At 40.4% G+C, this 17574-nt stretch overlaps 1 protein-coding gene across 2 annotated transcripts in view; it reads left to right on the top strand.

The window, feature by feature from the left end:
• The first annotated feature begins 311 nt into the window (after window positions 1-311).
• MRPS30 (mitochondrial ribosomal protein S30) overlaps window positions 312-17574 on the top strand; it is a 31144-nt gene continuing 13881 nt past the window's right edge. Inside the window, exons 1-5 of one of the 2 annotated variants that reach the window (XM_057371812.1) lie at window positions 312-1019; window positions 1261-1406; window positions 2450-2552; window positions 3014-3190; window positions 4485-6659. In XM_057371812.1, the coding sequence (XP_057227795.1) occupies window positions 350-1019; window positions 1261-1406; window positions 2450-2552; window positions 3014-3190; window positions 4485-4753 (1365 nt within the window). In that variant the 5' untranslated portion in view covers window positions 312-349 and the 3' untranslated portion in view covers window positions 4754-6659. Of the gene's footprint in view, window positions 1020-1260; window positions 1407-2449; window positions 2553-3013; window positions 3191-4484; window positions 6660-17574 lie in introns of those variants that run through there. The other variant, XM_057371814.1, reaches the window with a different exon arrangement.

Raw genomic sequence — 17574 nt, 5'->3', positions numbered from 1 at the left:
CTCCACACAGGCGCACTCCGCACGGGGCGGGGAACGGCTCCTCCAGCCAGGCCCGGCACTTCCGGGCCGGCTCTCGCTGAACATTTTGGGAGCTGTAGTTCTCTCGCAGGAAAAGGCGTGCGTTGCTATTGCGCATGCGCAGAATCACGCCCCAGAGCCGCGCCGGGGGTGTGATGGCGTCATCCGGCTACGTCACCYCCAAAGCCCCGCCTTTTCCTGCCCCAGCAGCCTCCTGTGCTGGAGTYCCCGCTCGCCGATTGGAAGGCGGATTGATCACGTGGTTCACACGGACCAATCAGCTGCCGCGCTGTGCGGATCCTGCCCCTCCGCCGTCCCRCATTTCCGCGAGATGGCGGCGCTGGGGGCTCGGCGGGTGCTGCGGCCCGCCCGGCGCTGGTTCTCGGACGCGGTGCCCGGCACTCCCTCGCCGGCCCCCAGCCCGCTYTACCCGCCCGTGGTGGCGTCCATCACGGCCAAGAGCAAAGCGGCCAAGTTGCGACGCCTGGAGCGCTTCAACCAGCGGGTGCACGCGGCGGCCACGGTGGAGGAGAAGCTGCGGCTGTACGGGAAGCTGCAGCGGCCTAAGTACATGGTGTACCCGCAGACCTTCGCCCTCAACGCCGACCGCTGGTACCGCAGTTTCACAAAAACCGTCTTCGTGCCGGGGATGCCCCCGATAGCCGCGGCTGCGAAACCCCCGRTAGAGGCGGCGGGAGCGACCCCCGAGGCCGGCGGGGCCCCGGAGCCGGGAACAGCGGAGGCACCGGGGGCGGCGGAGGCACCCAGGGCCGGGAAAACCTCCGAGCCTGCGGCGGGAGCGGCGCCGTATCTGAATATGAGCGACCTGCGCTCCCTGGCCTGCGACGCTCTCCTGCAGGAGAGCTTCTACCAGACCAAGAAGCGGCCATTCCTCTACCGCGACCAGGATCACACGCCCGGCCCCTTTCTCACGCAGCTCGTTTCCACGCTCGCCGCTTTCCTGTCTGGTTGCAACCCACTGCTGGCTGCTTCCTCCCTCGGTGCGGAACGGGGCTGGCAGGGAAAGGGACGTGGGAGCCCTTGSGTGGTGGGGTCCGTCTTTGAGCCGTCACGAGTGTCTCTGGAATAGCTGACTTGTTCAGACCATCTYTAGTAATTACCAGTGTCATTGTGCATGGATTTCGGGTTTTGTGTGTGAGTGTAGCTATAGTAAAAGAATTGGAAGGGTTTTAAACGCAAGAGAAGAATCTCTGTTTTTCTGTATTCCTTGTTCTTTTTCAGATCTAAAGCCTGAAGTCAACTATTACTGGCATCATGGTGAGGAAGTTGTTGCTCATGGACATCGAAAGGGTAGAGTTGATCCTGTGCGATTCCAAATAGATGATAACCCACACCTCCAGATCCGTGTACCAAAGCAGCTTCCTGAGGTGTGGATGTTTTCAACAGCAAGTTAATACCRTGCATTTTCACTTTCTTTTTTTGCCAGCCATTGAAACCATGAATAGGTAGTCTGTGGAGGACCTGCTTAATGAATATGTAGCACATTTGGGTATTTTTCGAGTCTTAATWACTACTTTGTGGTAAYTGCTTTGTAGATAGTGAGATGGTCTTCTGAACTTTGGTCGTCTTTGTACTTTAAATTACGTGTTGTTTTATTTAGTTAAATTGAATTGTTAGCATTCTATGCTGGTAAATAAGGGAAGAATAAGAAATGTGCTGTGGAACAGCACTTTTCCCTCAGTGGAGGAGAATAATAGGATGGAGTAAAAGGAGAAGAAGTAAAGCATTTATAATCTGAACATGAGCCCTCCTGCCTATTGTYACTAATTAGGAGTTATTTTATTGAATGTTCAGTTTTCTGAAGGTATATTCTGTTTTAATATTGAAATGTTTTTCTTGCAGGTTTGTACAGTGGTAACTGTGTAGCCAGTGAGCATCTTTGTTGTCCAGTTTCCACCACAAACAGAAAACTCACACTTTCTTTAAACACAGAACCTTTGTTACTGACTTTGTTGTACAGTTTCCTTGGGTTAGTATTGTCAGATGCTACAAACCTTGGCATCTAGGAAGAACTGTCTAGGCAGTTTAAAATGTTGTGAAGTGCAGAAAACCAAATCTGTAAACCTAGTTTGCAGATTCAAATTTATTGGCTGCTGCTAGAAATGATTTTGCTCTTTCTGCAGAAGTAGATTCTGGTTTGAAAGATAGTGACAACTGGCAGCTTTTTTTATCCTCATTTCACATATTTTTTGTATATTGTGGAAAAATTAATGCAAGATAACTRTGCTAGCACTCATTACAAGATGGGAAGTTCTCTTGCAAACAAATGAATTTCAGTTGAGGTTGCCTGTATGATGTACATAAGCAGACTTGAACTTTCTGTTGTCTGACCAGGAAGTGGTGTGTTACCTGAGGCCTGATGTCAGAAATGTCTTACTTCGTTGCTTTTCTTTCTTCTGCTGCCTTCAAGGTTGTACCACTGGAGTCAGATCTTGGAGATGTTCCTGTTATTGATCACAAGCCATCTAAACTGCCTTTGTTCAAAAAGCAGTACGAAAATAAGGTATTTATAGGTAAGAGGTTTTAGTTGTGAAATACTATTTGTTTTCCAACCAAAAACCAACCCCAAAACAAATGCCAACTCAATCTTTCTTATCCCATCAATGCAAAAAAGTTTTRTATTTTTATGTATAACTGTGTTCTATAAATATATGTAGTGATAGATCTCTATTGAGATTTCATGTCAGGCAATGGAGAGTAGCATTCTCCAGTGCATATGGTGCTGTGTGTCCAAATTTGCTTCAAGAAGTTCAGTTGAATGCAAAATTGACACAAATCTTTGAATTTTGATACATCTCCAGGGCTGTTGTCAGAGGCATTTTAGTATGTGAAATCCTGCCTTTTGTGGGTAGGCAACTCCTTACAGAAGTACAGTAGAGGTTCTAATGTTATCTTTGGAATCTGACTGAAGATACATGTGTTAGTATGCATAATAGAGTGTTCTCTCTCTGACTGATTGTTTCTTGGGGAGCAGGATCAAAGGTGGCAGATCCATGCTGTTACGGACACACCCAGTTTCATCTTCTTCCTGACAAATTGAAACGGGAGAAGTTTATAAGAGAGCGTCTTGAGGATCAGATTGAAGTTGTTTATCGAKCCAATGGAATTGCAAGTCTCTTTGCCTGGACAGCAGCACAAGCAATGTATCAAGGTGAGACAGCTTGACAAATTCTTCTGCTTATGAATGCCTATTGTGAAGGCATTCTTCTCACCACCTTTTTCTCATGCTTTTTTTTCCTGAAGATTGTATTTTAAGTAAGTATTTACAGATGTAATTGARTTAATAAAAGAGAATTAAGGCTTTTGAGTACTTTGAATCAGGCGTATTAATTACAGAGAAAAATACTTATTCATATATAATGGTAAGCCTGTGCAAAAGCCTTAATCCTGCTTTCACTTGCTCCTTCCACCTTAAGAGGGAAATGTGGTAGATATCGAACAGTTYTGAGTGCTTTTCCTCTGGAAAAACTATGTTACTTAGTCCTGTTTCAGTAATTTCAATTGCATGAAAATAAAAGGAATTAAAAATGTCAGCAGCCTTACATTAATATTTTATTCTTATGTTTGTTAAAAACATCCCAAAAGATCAGTCTTTTGCTTATTCTTGTAAATATAATTGTTGTGTAGTGTTACTATAAAACACYTGATGGCTTGGCTTTTCAGTTGAGAAACAACACGTGAAAGAAAGTCCTTTGACTATGGTGTATGTTGCATGATCTGCATCAATTTTTATGTAATGGTGATTTACTTTGTGAATGTAAAATGTTGAAGTCCGGTAAACCTTGTCTTCAGAGTTGGTTGCAGCTGTAAATGCATCATGAGTTATAAGGGCTGCATTATTCAATTCTATGACTTTTTTTTCTTCTGTAACAGTTTCTAGCATTGTTGCACCTTTCTAGAAACATTTGTGTGTACTAGTGCACATGCCTAAATACTTGTGTATTTTTAACATACTGCTAGTGCTGAGAGGCGCTTGCTTAAAACCTTAATGCTTTTTGTCATATTATGCTTGTGCACACATGTGCATGCTTTTGTCATGAGACAAATGCTTACTGCCTCCTGAGAATCATGGAATAGTAAAAAGACATTTTCCCTTAGCTCATTTTCRGGACTTTGGATACATTAATAACTTAACTATTTTAGAAAAGTCACTTGGCTGATCAGTGACTGGTTTTTATCACCTGGTAATAGGGAGCTGTGTACAAAATGCAAGTATATCCCTATGTCCCTGATTGTGGGCGTATCTTTTATTGGTGATTGTGTTTTGGTTAGTTTGGATGAAACACAAACTAATTGTGCTTGTGTTGTGAAAGCAGACAGGACTTTTTCCTGTTCTAGGCATTTGGTGTAATTCCCAATGTTTTTCTGTATTTCAGTACTTGCATTTAGGGATGTGTATGTGCTGGTAGAAATCTCAAGACCTGTTGTATTTGCTTATTTTGTAGGATTCTGGAGTGAAGCAGATGTGACCCGTCCTTTTGTATCACAGGCAGTAGTGACTGATGGAAAATATTTTGCATTCTTTTGTTACCAGTTAAATACTTTAGCACTAACTGCAGAAACGATTGAAAACAACCCTCGAAAGAATATCTGTTGGGGTACAGAGAGTAAGCCACTATATGATGTTGTGGAAGATGGTAATGTGAAAGGCTTTAATGATGATGTTCTGGTTCAGTTGGTTCGTTTTCTGCTAAACAGACCAAAGGAGTTGTAAACCATTAAACCACACATAAAGTATGTGCCTGAACTTCCTTGTAACTCCATGAAGTATGAGCTATACTATGCCTTGATTTTAGTGAGGTGTTTGTGTAGCAAACATTATATACATATTTTATGTTATTTGGGCCTTTTTTCTTTTTTTCTATTTTAAAGTATACTGTACACTGACAATAAATGTCTGGAATACCTTAAAGTCTTTTGTAGACTACATTTTCTCTTAAAAGCCTACTGTTCCTAATTCAGCATCACTTGAGTACTTTATTTTAGCAGATTCACAGATCCATGTTGAACTGCAGACAAAGTCACAACAAAGTATGAATTCATGTGACCATCAATAGTATCAGTAGAGAATGGCTACTGATACTCAGCACCAGTGATAAATTTATAATTTTGTTCCTGAGAGGAACTGAATGCTTTATTCTAAAGAGAAAGTGAGCTCAGAATAAAAGGTGTTTCTTAATGAATGGTTGGCACTTTAGTTACAAACTAAGAGAAATCTTTAGGTATGGTAGTATAAACATGATGAAACTTGCTTCCAAAGACTGTTGTGAACATGAATACACAGTTTTAAGTTGTTGCCTCCCGAACTACAGAGAGCACTCTCAAATGCATTTGGAGCCTACAGTTTTCCTTTCAGCATGAGTCTTGATTGCAGCTGTTGTTTTGCTGTTTTTGTTGCTGATACTTGGATGTCTTATGAGTGTTTTTAGTGGACTGCAAGTGAGCCCCAGCCACAGTTAGGATGTCTGATTCCTAAAATACAACATTACAGAATCACAGAGCAGTTTGGGTTGGAAGGGACCTTTCAAGGTCATTTATTCCAAGCTTCTGCARTCAGCCAGGACTTCTTCAGCTGTGTTGCTCAGACCYCTGCCCATCCTGACCTTGARTGTTTCCAGGGATGGGTCATCCATCTACCATCTCTGGGCAACCTGTTCTACCTTGCTCATTGTAAAAATATTTTCAGTGCATCTAGCCTGAATCAACACTCATTTAGTTTAAAACATTACCTGCCTTGTCCTATTGAAACAGGCGTTGCTAAGATACAATGAGTGGTTAGGGGTATTTACTTATTATTTGGTTCTGAGCTAATTAAATGTGCCTAGAATTTTATGTAATTTAATTGACTATACTTGACCTTTTTGAAATTTTCCAGTGTTTTTGTGGAGAGTCAAGCAGTTTGTTTTTAAACTGAGTCATTGAAATACCGGCCTGCATGTTCTTCAGTATGAGCAAGAGTCCATTTCCTGTTGTAAAGTGGTTTACAAAATATTTTGCTAGTGGAAGATTAGGTAATTGTAGAGTTTTACTTGACTGGTATTTTTTATGTTGGAAAGCGTCGCCACTTTCTCCACCCTCAAGAGATAATGTAAGTAAGATGTGTACAAGTGCTGGTTATTTTTTAACAGAAGTCCTGAGTGCTGTTTTTGTCTTAACAATGCTTAACTGTTACCCATTCTGATAACTGCTGATCCTTGGATTACATAAATGTTCTTGTAGTAACAGAAGATGAACTGGGTAAGAATGTTGATTATAGAGAATAACCTGTGACCTAGCTTAAAAGGGACTGGTTGATACTTGTCTGGTCTGATTAAGGGATGATGCAAAATGAATGGAAGGATAAAAAAGCAGCTGGATATTCTGACCCTATGGCAGTCTTAGCAGTCTTCAGCTTGAGATTCACTTGAGTTGCATACAACTAGTGAATGTGAAAGCTTACGTGCACAAAGAAATTTGTGCTCCCAGGGATAAAAAACGCTAATTTTTCTGTGATTCAGCCTTTTGTCTATCTTGAGGCTTTATCTGTAGCAGAGCAAATTCAAAGAACTTTTTGTGCAGCTYTCCTGGTAGTTGAAATATCGCTTTAGACGTGTCACCTGGTAGTAAAGCGCAGTGGTGGGAGGGAGTGAGGGAAGAAGGCTTAGCATGCATGAGCTGTCACTTCAGTAAATGCGAATACTGACAGCTTTCTGCAGCAGGGGATACCCTGGAAAAACAGCGGGTGGCACTGTTTCACCTTCTGGTAAGGAGAAACAGTAGTGGGCATTGTTCTACTCTTTTATTACTGTCTCAACATGCAGCTTTCTACAGCAATCTTTCATCTTCTAGGGCCAGTTGGGTGGGGTTTAGAGAAAGCTGTTCTAGTGGAAGTGTCCCTTCTTGTGGCAGGTGGGTAGGAAATAGATGTATTTTAAGGTCCCTTCCAACTCGAGCTATTTGATGATTCTGTGATCTTGTACTGAATCTGTACAGGGTGCTTAATGCTGCCTTATAATGATAAAGTAAGCAAACAAGAGAAAAGCGCTGTTTGTGTTTGAGCTTACTTTCTTCTAATTTAAGTATTATATAACTACTAAAAGGTAAAAAAAAATAAAGCTTAGAAGCTACAGTATTCCTTTTCTTCAGCTTTGCTCACTAGAAACCCCCCATGACTGTACTTCTCTAAGTCTCATGGGAACATAGTTCTTTAGCACTTTAYATATAGAGTTTGCTGTTTAAATTTCCTGTATTAATTTCTGCTTAGACCTAGTGGAGTGTAATATAAGGGAACATAAGATGGAATCTAAAAATAGGATTGGGTTTTGCATAATGAGGCAAGAATTTTCTGTAGTACTGAACTATTTTGCTTAAAACTTTATCATCTTCAAGTGGGTGACTTATCTATGAAATTCTGCCTGCATTGTTTCATATTATGAGGCTGCAAGCGGTGACTTGGGATGGAAAATTGAAATGGAGAGGAAGAATGGGGAGTCTGAAACTTTCTTACATCTATTCAGGGTCACATTGAACCAAGTTGTTGTGGTAGATACCTCTGTTCCCGTTCAAACAGGAGAAGGAGCTATAACACTTGTAGTCTTTGCTTCATCATGCAGAAGTCTTTTCTGCTATTTCTTCTGTACTCAGGTTTTCTGTTGTTAGAGAAGACACCCACCCCTTTCACCGCAGACACAGATGATGGTTWTCTTCTGGAGCTTCATGGAGTGGATTTTTCCCTGAGACAACAACTCTTGGAGTCAGCTGTTGGTGAAAGAGTCTATTGACAACTTGACATACTAGCAGTATATCTTGTGTGTAGAATGAAGTAGCTTTCTATATAGTATTAAAGAAGCCCATCCTGTTCTTATTCTGGAAATTCTGGGTCTTGAACTTTTGGAGGATGTTAGGAAATGGAGGCAAGTAATGATTACAGGACTTCTGCCTTCTCTAGTATAGTGACAAATTGTGTAAAGTTTACTTGGTAAATGCACAGTAAAATAATTTTTTACAACTGAATTTCTTGAAAGATCTGGCTGTCCTACATCTAGAAATGGGTTAAGAAGAATTACAAGCTACAAGGAGTTAGTATATAGCCACTACTAAGACATTTATTAATGCATATTGAGGTGCAAAGGGAAGAAGTAGGACCTCACTACATACTCCTAAAGGACCAGGGGTTTACAATTAAAGGGTTTATTTATATCTAAATCAGAATGGAAGAAGGCAGATTAAAGTCTGCCATGCTATTCAGCATGGTAACTTAATTCGTTAGTTTTGAAGCAGAAGTTTTAAGTTTGACACTAAAAATTGTTTCCTTYGCTTTGAAGATCATCTGGGTAGGCTGCTTGCCACTGGTAACAGATACTTTATGATGAGTTTATTTACAACCATTTAGAAAAATCCTTGAAGAAGACAAACAGGCAGAACACTTGGTAGGCTTTTTTTTTATGTCCCTGCAGGGCTAAATGCCCAATAGCTTATGCTTTTGGAAAGATAAATAATTCTTCTGTACAGAGCAGCAACTTTATGGTGTCTGCTCAGCTGTATTTACCTACAAGTATCCGCAGTAATTTATCTATCCTGGTTTCTGCATAGCTGGAAGCTTTTGTTTTAGCTAAATATTCTATGAGTGAGCATTCATTTTGCATCTTTGATCATTTTTGTCTTTATTTGAAGCTCAATTTATTGAACTAAATCTACTGCAGAATCTTTTCTATATTACCTTTCTCATTCCTACTAAGTTATGCTTGATTTCATTCCTTTAGTTATATAACAAGAAGAATTGATCTTAATGTGTCTCCTTTAAAGGCAATCTTCCTTCTATTTCTTTCCTCTTTTTATGCTTTCAGGATTCCCTTAGACCAGTAAAGAAGTCAGTACACTTTATCACTGCTCTCAAGAGACAGAGTATAGGATTGTTTTCWCTGTTGGAAAGCATAGCTTATAACACAAGACTGTCTGCACTGCGAATGTGCATGCTTTTGTCAGTGAGATGTCCCAGTGCAGGTTTACATTTCGACCTCAAATTTCAGCCTGTAAAGGCTTTTTGTTTGGTCAGGTTTTTTAAAATAGGTTCCTTCACCAACACATTTTTCTAAGTAATTGGAAGTGATTAGGAGTCTTAATTTCAACACTCAAGTTCTGTGATTGTTTAGCTTGGGGAAGAGAATGCTCAGGAGGTATTTTATAAATGCGTTAAACAGCTGATGAGAAGAAGTGAAAGATATTTGACTTGGGCATGTTTCAATTGTGTCCAGTGAGAGGGCAAGAGGAAATGGCCAGAAACTGAAAAGCAGRAAGTTCTACCTAAAAGTTTTTGTTTGGTTGTTTCCTTTCTCTAATGGCAACTGAACTCTAGAATAGATAGCTCTAAGAGGGACRTGGAGTTTCCATCATTGGAAATACTTAAAACGAGATGGCTCAGCCCTGGGCAACCAATAATATGTGACCCTGCCCTGAGCAGAGTGAGTGGGCTAGACAACAGGTGTCTTACAACTTTTACCTCTCTGTGATTCTGTGGAAATAAATTAGTGATCAAYCTGTAGATCAGACACTATAAATATGTAGGCAGAAACCATGTGCAGAGATTTGGGGAGATACTGGGTTTTGGCCTGTACCTTCTCTTTTTTGGTCTTTGTGTGGCCATCCATGTTTATGCAATTGTTCGGGATAAGTTTTACTTGATCTGCAGCTGCAATTGACCTCAGCAAAAGACCSTTGCATTACATCTTCCTTTCTTGACTGAGTACTGACACCAATAACAGTGTGTAGTTTAGGTGATACATTGAATTGCCGTGCCTCCAAGTTTATCTCAAAGCATGTTTATGTCTGAGCTTCCTATCAATATCATAATTCCTTAAATATGACCTTTGACAGGTGGAGGTGCCTCCCCCCTTTCAGAAGGSAACATTAGGCAGTGGTGACTTGGCCTCTGTTGTCTGTATGGGACTGTTGGTTTATTCCGCTTACAAGGACAGATAGCAAATTCAAACATTTCCTGAAACTCCCAGTAACTGAGAACAGGACACCTCTGTTTCTGAAGGCATATAGTGTTTTACCTGTGTGATCCATGATCCCCTCTAATCCAGTTTCAGCTAAGAAGCTCATGTCAAATATTTTACTGTAGTTTTAATAGAGCCGATATGCCAACTCTCTGGAAAATCCTGTGCAAATACACAGAACTTGCCATGAAAAGCTTCCCAAGTTGATAGAGAAAGCAAAGAAGAATGGGGAAAACAGCAATGCCTGCCTTTCTCTTCTGGAGAAATTATCCAGTAGCATAAAGATAAAATTGAGGTGGAGTTTAAGACTCTTTGGTAGGATAATAAAATTTAGGTTTGTAACTATGTTTACACAGTGGACATGCAGTAGTAGATGGTTTTATTTTATAAGTTTAAAAGAAGTAACAAGGTATAATTTTGTAGACTTTTTTTAATAGCATTTTGTTATTGCTTTGGAATAGGCTAATATCATTATTATCATTATGTCATTATTATATGTTATTCTCATTTGGAACAGAATATTAAAAAWTCCCCAACTTACATACTTAATGTTTCGATAATGTTGACTCCCGTTGGGATTGTTTGAAGTCAAACAGGTTTGATTCCTAAATCTTAGTGGAAATTTTAAGGGAATTTTAATTTACATTTGTAAGGTACATAGATGTTTTGCTGATTTTTGTATTTCTAAAGACACTAATCTGCATTTTGAAAACATTCCACCAGATTTCATTACAATACAAATCTAAATAAAGCATTTGCTCTGGCTAGACAGTACAGAATTTCTGAAGCCTGCTGCTTTTCCCTCTTGTAAGCATATTATTATGCTGACCATGAGTTGAATTAGAACACAGCCAGCCTGGCAGTCAAGAGGTACTAAACAAAATCATCATAATGGCTGTGTGTTTGGACAACYGCACTCTCTGGAGATATACCTACTGGGCTTTTCTGCAAATGTCATATGTGCACAAAGAATTATATGCTTAAATAAATCAACTATATTTTTGTTGCAAGCCATTGGATTGAATCTGTGGATGAATGGAAGGGACTGGGACAAAATTTAAATGTCAGACATGATGTTGCCATTTTGCCTTCCATGTTAAGAGATGCCTAGAAAAGGGCAGGAGGACTTAGTCCTCCTTACTGAGGACTGCTTGAGCTCAGAACTGTAAGGAAACTACTGGGAAGACAGTTAACTCACTAAAAAGCAAACTTTAAACTAAGTGAACTAAGAGTGAATTGTGCATTTTTCAACTGTAAACAGAAATGTCTTACAGGAGAGATTATTTATGTGATCTAAAAGTTGCTACCTTGAAAAATTCTAGTTAGAGGGATTAAACTAATACAAAGTATGTGGCTCCATTAGTTAGGTGATATATTTGTTGAAAGATGAAGCGTCTCTGGGCTAGACATGCCCTTACTAAACTCRTGACCAAAATCCTGCTGACACACACTCGGGAACAGATTGATTGAAAGAGGTTTGCTAGAAGGTGTGTGTATGTGCTCAGAGCCAGGGCTGAGTCCAGAGCATTTGGATGCTGTGAGCAGAGGGAAGGGTATGGGTAGGGAGCTTGTAGCAATCAGGTGAAGGGTTGYGAGAAAGAAAGATGCTTTTGTCCCCACCTTCGCCCTTTCCACCTTCAGACATTCCAGCCTTCAGGAATCTCCCTGGCTCCTGCCTTTTTTTCCTCTTGAGACTGTACACCCTTTTTCTCCCAAACTCCTTCTGGACGGATGCTTTAGGGTGTCTCTGAACTACACATCCTGTGTTTCAGCCCAGCTGTGATAACCAGGGCAGCAGCCTCCCCTGTCCGTGTTGATAACTCAGCCTCACAAATCCTGAAAAGGGTCTTTGCTTCTCTCTCTTGACCATTAAAGGTACTTTGAAGTTCAGGTGTCTAGATATGATTGCTAAAGCATATCTAAATATTCAGTAGAAAAGAGAGATATAACTTACCTAATGAAAGAACTTTGACTAAACCATAGATGTTGTATGTAGTAGTTTCACCCCTTTTGGAACCAGTGGAGGGAGAAACCCCTCTGAAGAACWGTTCAGTCCTCCTGAGATTTGTCTCTGCCATTGCTCAGAGACAGTGGTGATACTTTCAATCTTCCTCTTTTTTTTCAGTGATAGTAGCTTTGATTCTTTCCTATAGGTCTCAGTTTATTGGGAATGTTCTGTAATGCTTAAAATATGATAACATGGAAATAAATAATTTATGAGTCCTTTTGAGCTGCTTACCCCTCAGTCACTGGTGTTCTAAAGAAGACTGGACTGAGTAGCCAAGCTGACTTCCATCAGGCATTCATGCAGAAATCTCTGTATCCTTCAGAACATAAGGTGGTGTTGTAAGCAGTAGTATAAATTATTTCTAAAGAGTCATAATAGTGTCTGATTAACTTTTTTTTTGTCTTGGTCTCAGCCAGCAGGAGAGATAGCTGGATAGACTTCTAAGTGTTCTTTATTGGCTTCTTTAAGTCTCCTTGTTTCAGTTTTGTGTCTAGGACTTGACTGTTTTTTTTCCCTTGGCACTCCTTTTTTTTNTTTTTTTTTTTTGCTTGGCAGTCTTCAGCAATATTTGAAGGAGTGGGAATGTGCCATACTGAAAGTTTGAAAGCTATCATTCTCGGGAAGGTTACTGAATTTCATTAGGGAAAGTCAAGGGAATTTTTAGCTACATTCGATACTTTAAAATAAATGTGCTCAGTTCCAGTCTACAGAAATAGGATATTTAATTTCAAACCAGTTTTGAGGTAAGCAGTTTCCAAATCCTTTAATGTTGGAGTTATTGTTTCCTGTGGAGGGTAGAATAGTTGTTATGGTATATAATCTGTTTGGCAGAAGAGGACAAATCATCACAAGATGAAACAGAGAGCACAGAAATGGAGTACAGGGCTACAGCTGAAGTCTAGAGGGATGCAGTGTTGACAAAAGTGACAGAAGATTTAAATGAGACTGACAATATTTTTGTGGAGTTTTTACTGCTAAATTTTAATTATTAGTTATTACTTCATAACAGTTTTTTATGGTGTTGGGTACTGTTAACTTCAAAGATTACTCCCTGTTGTTTAAATGTGATGCAGATTCTTCATTTTGTGTGTCATTGACAACATTTGAATRAATTATAAATCCTTATAGATTAATTTGTACATTTATACATTTTTATAAAATCAGATGCTTTCCTCCTTTATGCCATATACATATTAGAATGGAAGAAGTGTTTGCAGCATGACTTTCAGATGAGAACCTAATGGAARCAAAGCTCTTTCTTTGAGCAAGAGTGATTTTTTTCCATCAGAAAAACACCCACTTATTTCACTGTCTTTTGGGGAAAAAAAGTAAAAAAAAGTGGAATAGGAAAATGTTTATAGTGCTGTAGATACAATCAAGGAGGCCATTTGCAGCAGGAGTTTAGCCTTATGTTCCTTAACTTCACTCTCACTCAGTTGGGAAGCTGTTCTGAAAAGTTTCTGATGCAGTTAACAGAATACAAATTGTAGTCTCAGTTACACTAGTATAAWTTTGTAGTTACTCTATAGAACCTTTTACTGAATAGCAATTCTAATACTTGGCTTCATGTGTTACTATATACAAATGTATAATTAAGGTGGAAAAAAAATCCCATCAGAACTAGGGAGAGGGGGAGAATAAATAGCATATGATAATACTTTGAGGAAAGTGCAGTATCACGTAATTCCGTAATTAACCATCCTTAGAACCAACAACCCAATTATCAGTTCCACCCACTCCCCCCTGTTTTGGTGTTTTTTGTTTTTTGTTTTTGTTTGTTTGTTTGGGTTTTGTTTTTTGTTTTTTTTGCATATTACCAAGCTATATAAGGAAAAATACTTGATGAACTGTGTCTCACCAAATTTACAAGCAGTAGTTCCAGGGAGTCTGTTTTCAAGGAAGAGCTTCAGACCCTCCTKCAATACACAACTTTTAATATTTCCAAATAGTCTTGGTCCAAATCTATATTTATGCCGAGAGATGTCTTCTGATAACAGAAGGATAGAAGGAATAAAGAAATAATAGTCATGGTATTCATATTTGTTTCTTGCTTCCAAAAAACAGAAGAGCTCGATGCTTTGTATTTACAAAAGCCCTACAGCAACAACAACAAAACCAAGCAACAATCAGAGCCAACAAATCAAGCACCCCAAGAAGAGAAACCCAAAGAAAAGARTAATAAATCATAGGTAGGCAACATCAGTTTGAAAACTGAAAATTTTCTTGAACATTAACATATTCTGTTGTGAGGTTCTTAAAAGGAAAGGTTAGAATGAGAATGGGACRTAATAAAACTTTGTACTTAGCCCAGCTTTGAGCAGAAGGTTGGACTAGATTGCCTCCTGTGGTTTGTTCCAATCTACATCCATCTGCACTTTTACAAAGGGAAGGAAAGGGAAAGTGAGGGTAAATTACTGCTCTCATGAGTGAGATCTCTATCATGTTATGTCTCAGAGAAACTGTGATTTTCTAGAGGAATGTATCTGGAGGTATTTCTGCTACAGAATTGKGAAGATATGGAAGTTACATAGAGTTACAAAGTGCTAACAGTATTTTTAAGGGAAATATACGTTGTTAGTAATTGGGGCGTAATGTTGAGATAAATGCTCATTTGCTCACTGAAATTTCAAAAATTTGTAGCTGAAGATKAATGACCTATTCAATATGTGCTTGGATAACCACTTGTTCCTTTCCAAAAGAAATTTTAGTCACCCCCTGAGGAAGGAAAACTAATCTGTTTTGATTTAGGCAGCCAGTCACGCAAGGGGCACACAGGCAACAACACAGTTCAAAATGTACTTTCTGAAAAGAACCCCATGTACTGAAATAATTTGGGATCAGCTTTGGGACGTTTCATAAGCAAAACCAAGGTTTAACTTCACCAAATAAATGCTTCACAATGAATAATGCACCCAGCTGTAGTGGTAAATGCCATTTGCTCAACTGCTTAACTATTCATCCTTCTGACCAAGGTTTAYGGTGGTGTGAAATGCAGCTTAACTTTGCAAATATGGAATGTATAGTAAAATTATCCCCTTTTGTGAAATTAGAAGGAATAAGCTTCTGATGGGTGTTTATGTACTGTGCTGACAGATTGTAAAAGATTAAAAGGAAATTTTAATGAAGCGAAAAGCAGCCCTTGCAGCTTCTAACCCTCATGATTAGAGGAGCAGAAGCTATGGGGATTTAGGAGGATTTAGCAAGATGAGGTAGATGGGGCAGGGAGATTATGACCTGCGATTGGACCCAGTTGCTTGTCTAACTCGTGTTTCCTTAGATAATGCATTTAAAGCTCCAGTTCTTTCAAGAACAGTGTGGGTGAGATGGGCAGAAAGAAACATAGTCTTGAAATAGTTTGAATCTTATTTTCCCTAATCTAGTAACGAAACAGAAAAGCCAAACAGAGTCAAAACAGTGTGTCAAACACACAAGAATRCATCATTTACATTTAAATAAAGGCAATGTTACAACTCACTGGACAATGCAATTGTTTTGTATACTTTTTGTARCAACAGTCACCAAAAAGAGTCCTAATGCAACGTTTGGGATTATAAATGGGACTTAATTGTGATTTAAGTACACTGTTGTCATAGGAAAGAAACTTGGTGTGTGATACAGGCATAAATTGTTGTAAAAATTCTTGAAAAGAAACATTTGGTTTAGACCATAATGATGAAGAATATGTTTTACAGAATACTGAATGCACTTGAAGAATCCAAAAGGATATTGATGAACAGCATTCATAATTATTAATGAATAAAAGTAATTAGTAAAAAGCTTAGTCATTAGGAAGAAAGTATTACTGCCATGTTGCAATTTTTATAAAACTGCTGAAGGATCACAAAGGATGAGTACAGAGCAGTTATTTATCTCCCCWTTGTTATATGGATTATGCCACTCATTATCCATCTCAAGTTCTGGGCAAATGTCACTTTTGCAGATAGGCTTATTTTATATCCTTGTAAAAGGACTGCCACTGCAATGCCCCAAAATAACTGGCCTTCCTCTGTCACCGGTGGAGCTTCCCATTTTGCTGCAATCACAAGCTGTCTTSCGCTAAGAGCTCTGTGGAGAAATTTTTGACATGGTACTTACTATTTTCCATTTTAAATGTCCATATTTTCCTGGAAACAGGATAGATTAAATTAGTTTCTATATCATRCACTCACTATAATAAAATTTGAGACCATGTACTTGCACTTTCTTTTTTGAATGGTTGCAGCTCTTTTTTTAGGAACTTTCTCATTTCATAGTCAGTCTCAATACAATATATTCTTCAAATCCTAAACAAGAAAAAAAAACTGTCAAAGAGAGTTTCGAGATCCCCTTAGGTTTTTCCATTTGAAGCAATCAATACAGGCCATCTTAAAAAGCAAAGCATTAGAATTGTAGCAGATAGATTGTTTTGCTCAGGCAAGTGGAATGAATAGTATGAATTGGTTTGGACGTCTATATGTGTTCCTTTGAGCCTCAGAGTAGTGAGATACTGTGTTGGTTTTACTTGGCCCTGTTTTGGTGGGGGAGGGTAGAAAAGAYGGCTCCTGTGAGAAGCTTCTGGAGTCTCCCACCATGTCCAGCAGAGCCAATCTCTGWTGGCTCTGAGGATGATGGACATGCCACTGACCAAACCTGGGCCAACTGGAGATGGTGGTTACKCCKCTGTGAAAACATTTTAAAAGAAATCAAAACAAAGGGAACACACAGTAGTTTTGCCAGAGGAGGAGGCTGAGAATATGTGAGTGATGCAGACACCAAGGTCAGTGGAGAAAGAGGGGGAGGAGCTGCTCCAGGCACCGGAGCTGGGATTCCTTTGAAGGCCGTGGTGATGACCATGGTGGAGCAGGCTGTCCCCATGGTGACCATGGTGACCATGGTGGAGCAGGCTGTCCCCACGGTGATCATGGTGACCATGGTGTAACAGGCTGTCCCCCTGCAGGCCATGGTGACCATGGTGGAGCAGCTGTCCCCCTACAGCCCATGGTGACCATGGCGGAGCAGGCTGTCCCCCTGCAGCCCATGGTGACCATGGTGGAGCAGGCTGTCCCCTGCAGCCCATGGTGACCATGGTGGAGCAGGCTGTCCCCTGCAGCCCATGGGGTCCACAGAGGGTGCAGAGATCCACCCGCAGCCCGTGGAGGAGGGAGATCCCCACGCCGGAGCGGGTGGACGCCGAGAAGGGGCTGTGTCCAGCAGGAGAGCCATGGAGAGAGAGGCCTTGCTCCCGAGATGGAACAGCCTGGCCTTGGGCCTGCACCMAGGGGACGAGGGACCCCACGGTGCAGCAGTTTTGGGATGACTGTCTGCCCGTGGGGGGACTCACGATGGAGCAGATGTGTGTGGACTGCTGCTCGTGAGAGTGGAACCGCGCTGGAGAGGTTCACAGAGAACTGTCTCCCATGGGAGGGACCCCACGGCAACGCAAGGGAAGGATCCTCTCCCTCAGCAGCCGCAGATCGATCCGGTGATGAACTGACCACCCCACACCCTGAACTGACCAACCCCACACCCTGAACTGACCAACCCCACACCTGAACTGACCAACCCCACACC

Source organism: Malurus melanocephalus, unplaced genomic scaffold, assembly GCF_030028575.1.
Source record: "Malurus melanocephalus ecotype Western Australia unplaced genomic scaffold, MMel_1.1 scaffold_158, whole genome shotgun sequence".
In the NCBI taxonomy this organism is placed as follows: Eukaryota; Metazoa; Chordata; class Aves; order Passeriformes; family Maluridae; genus Malurus; species Malurus melanocephalus.
Note: the sequence above shows the minus strand (reverse complement) of the source record. Positions and strands in the feature narration are given on the sequence as shown.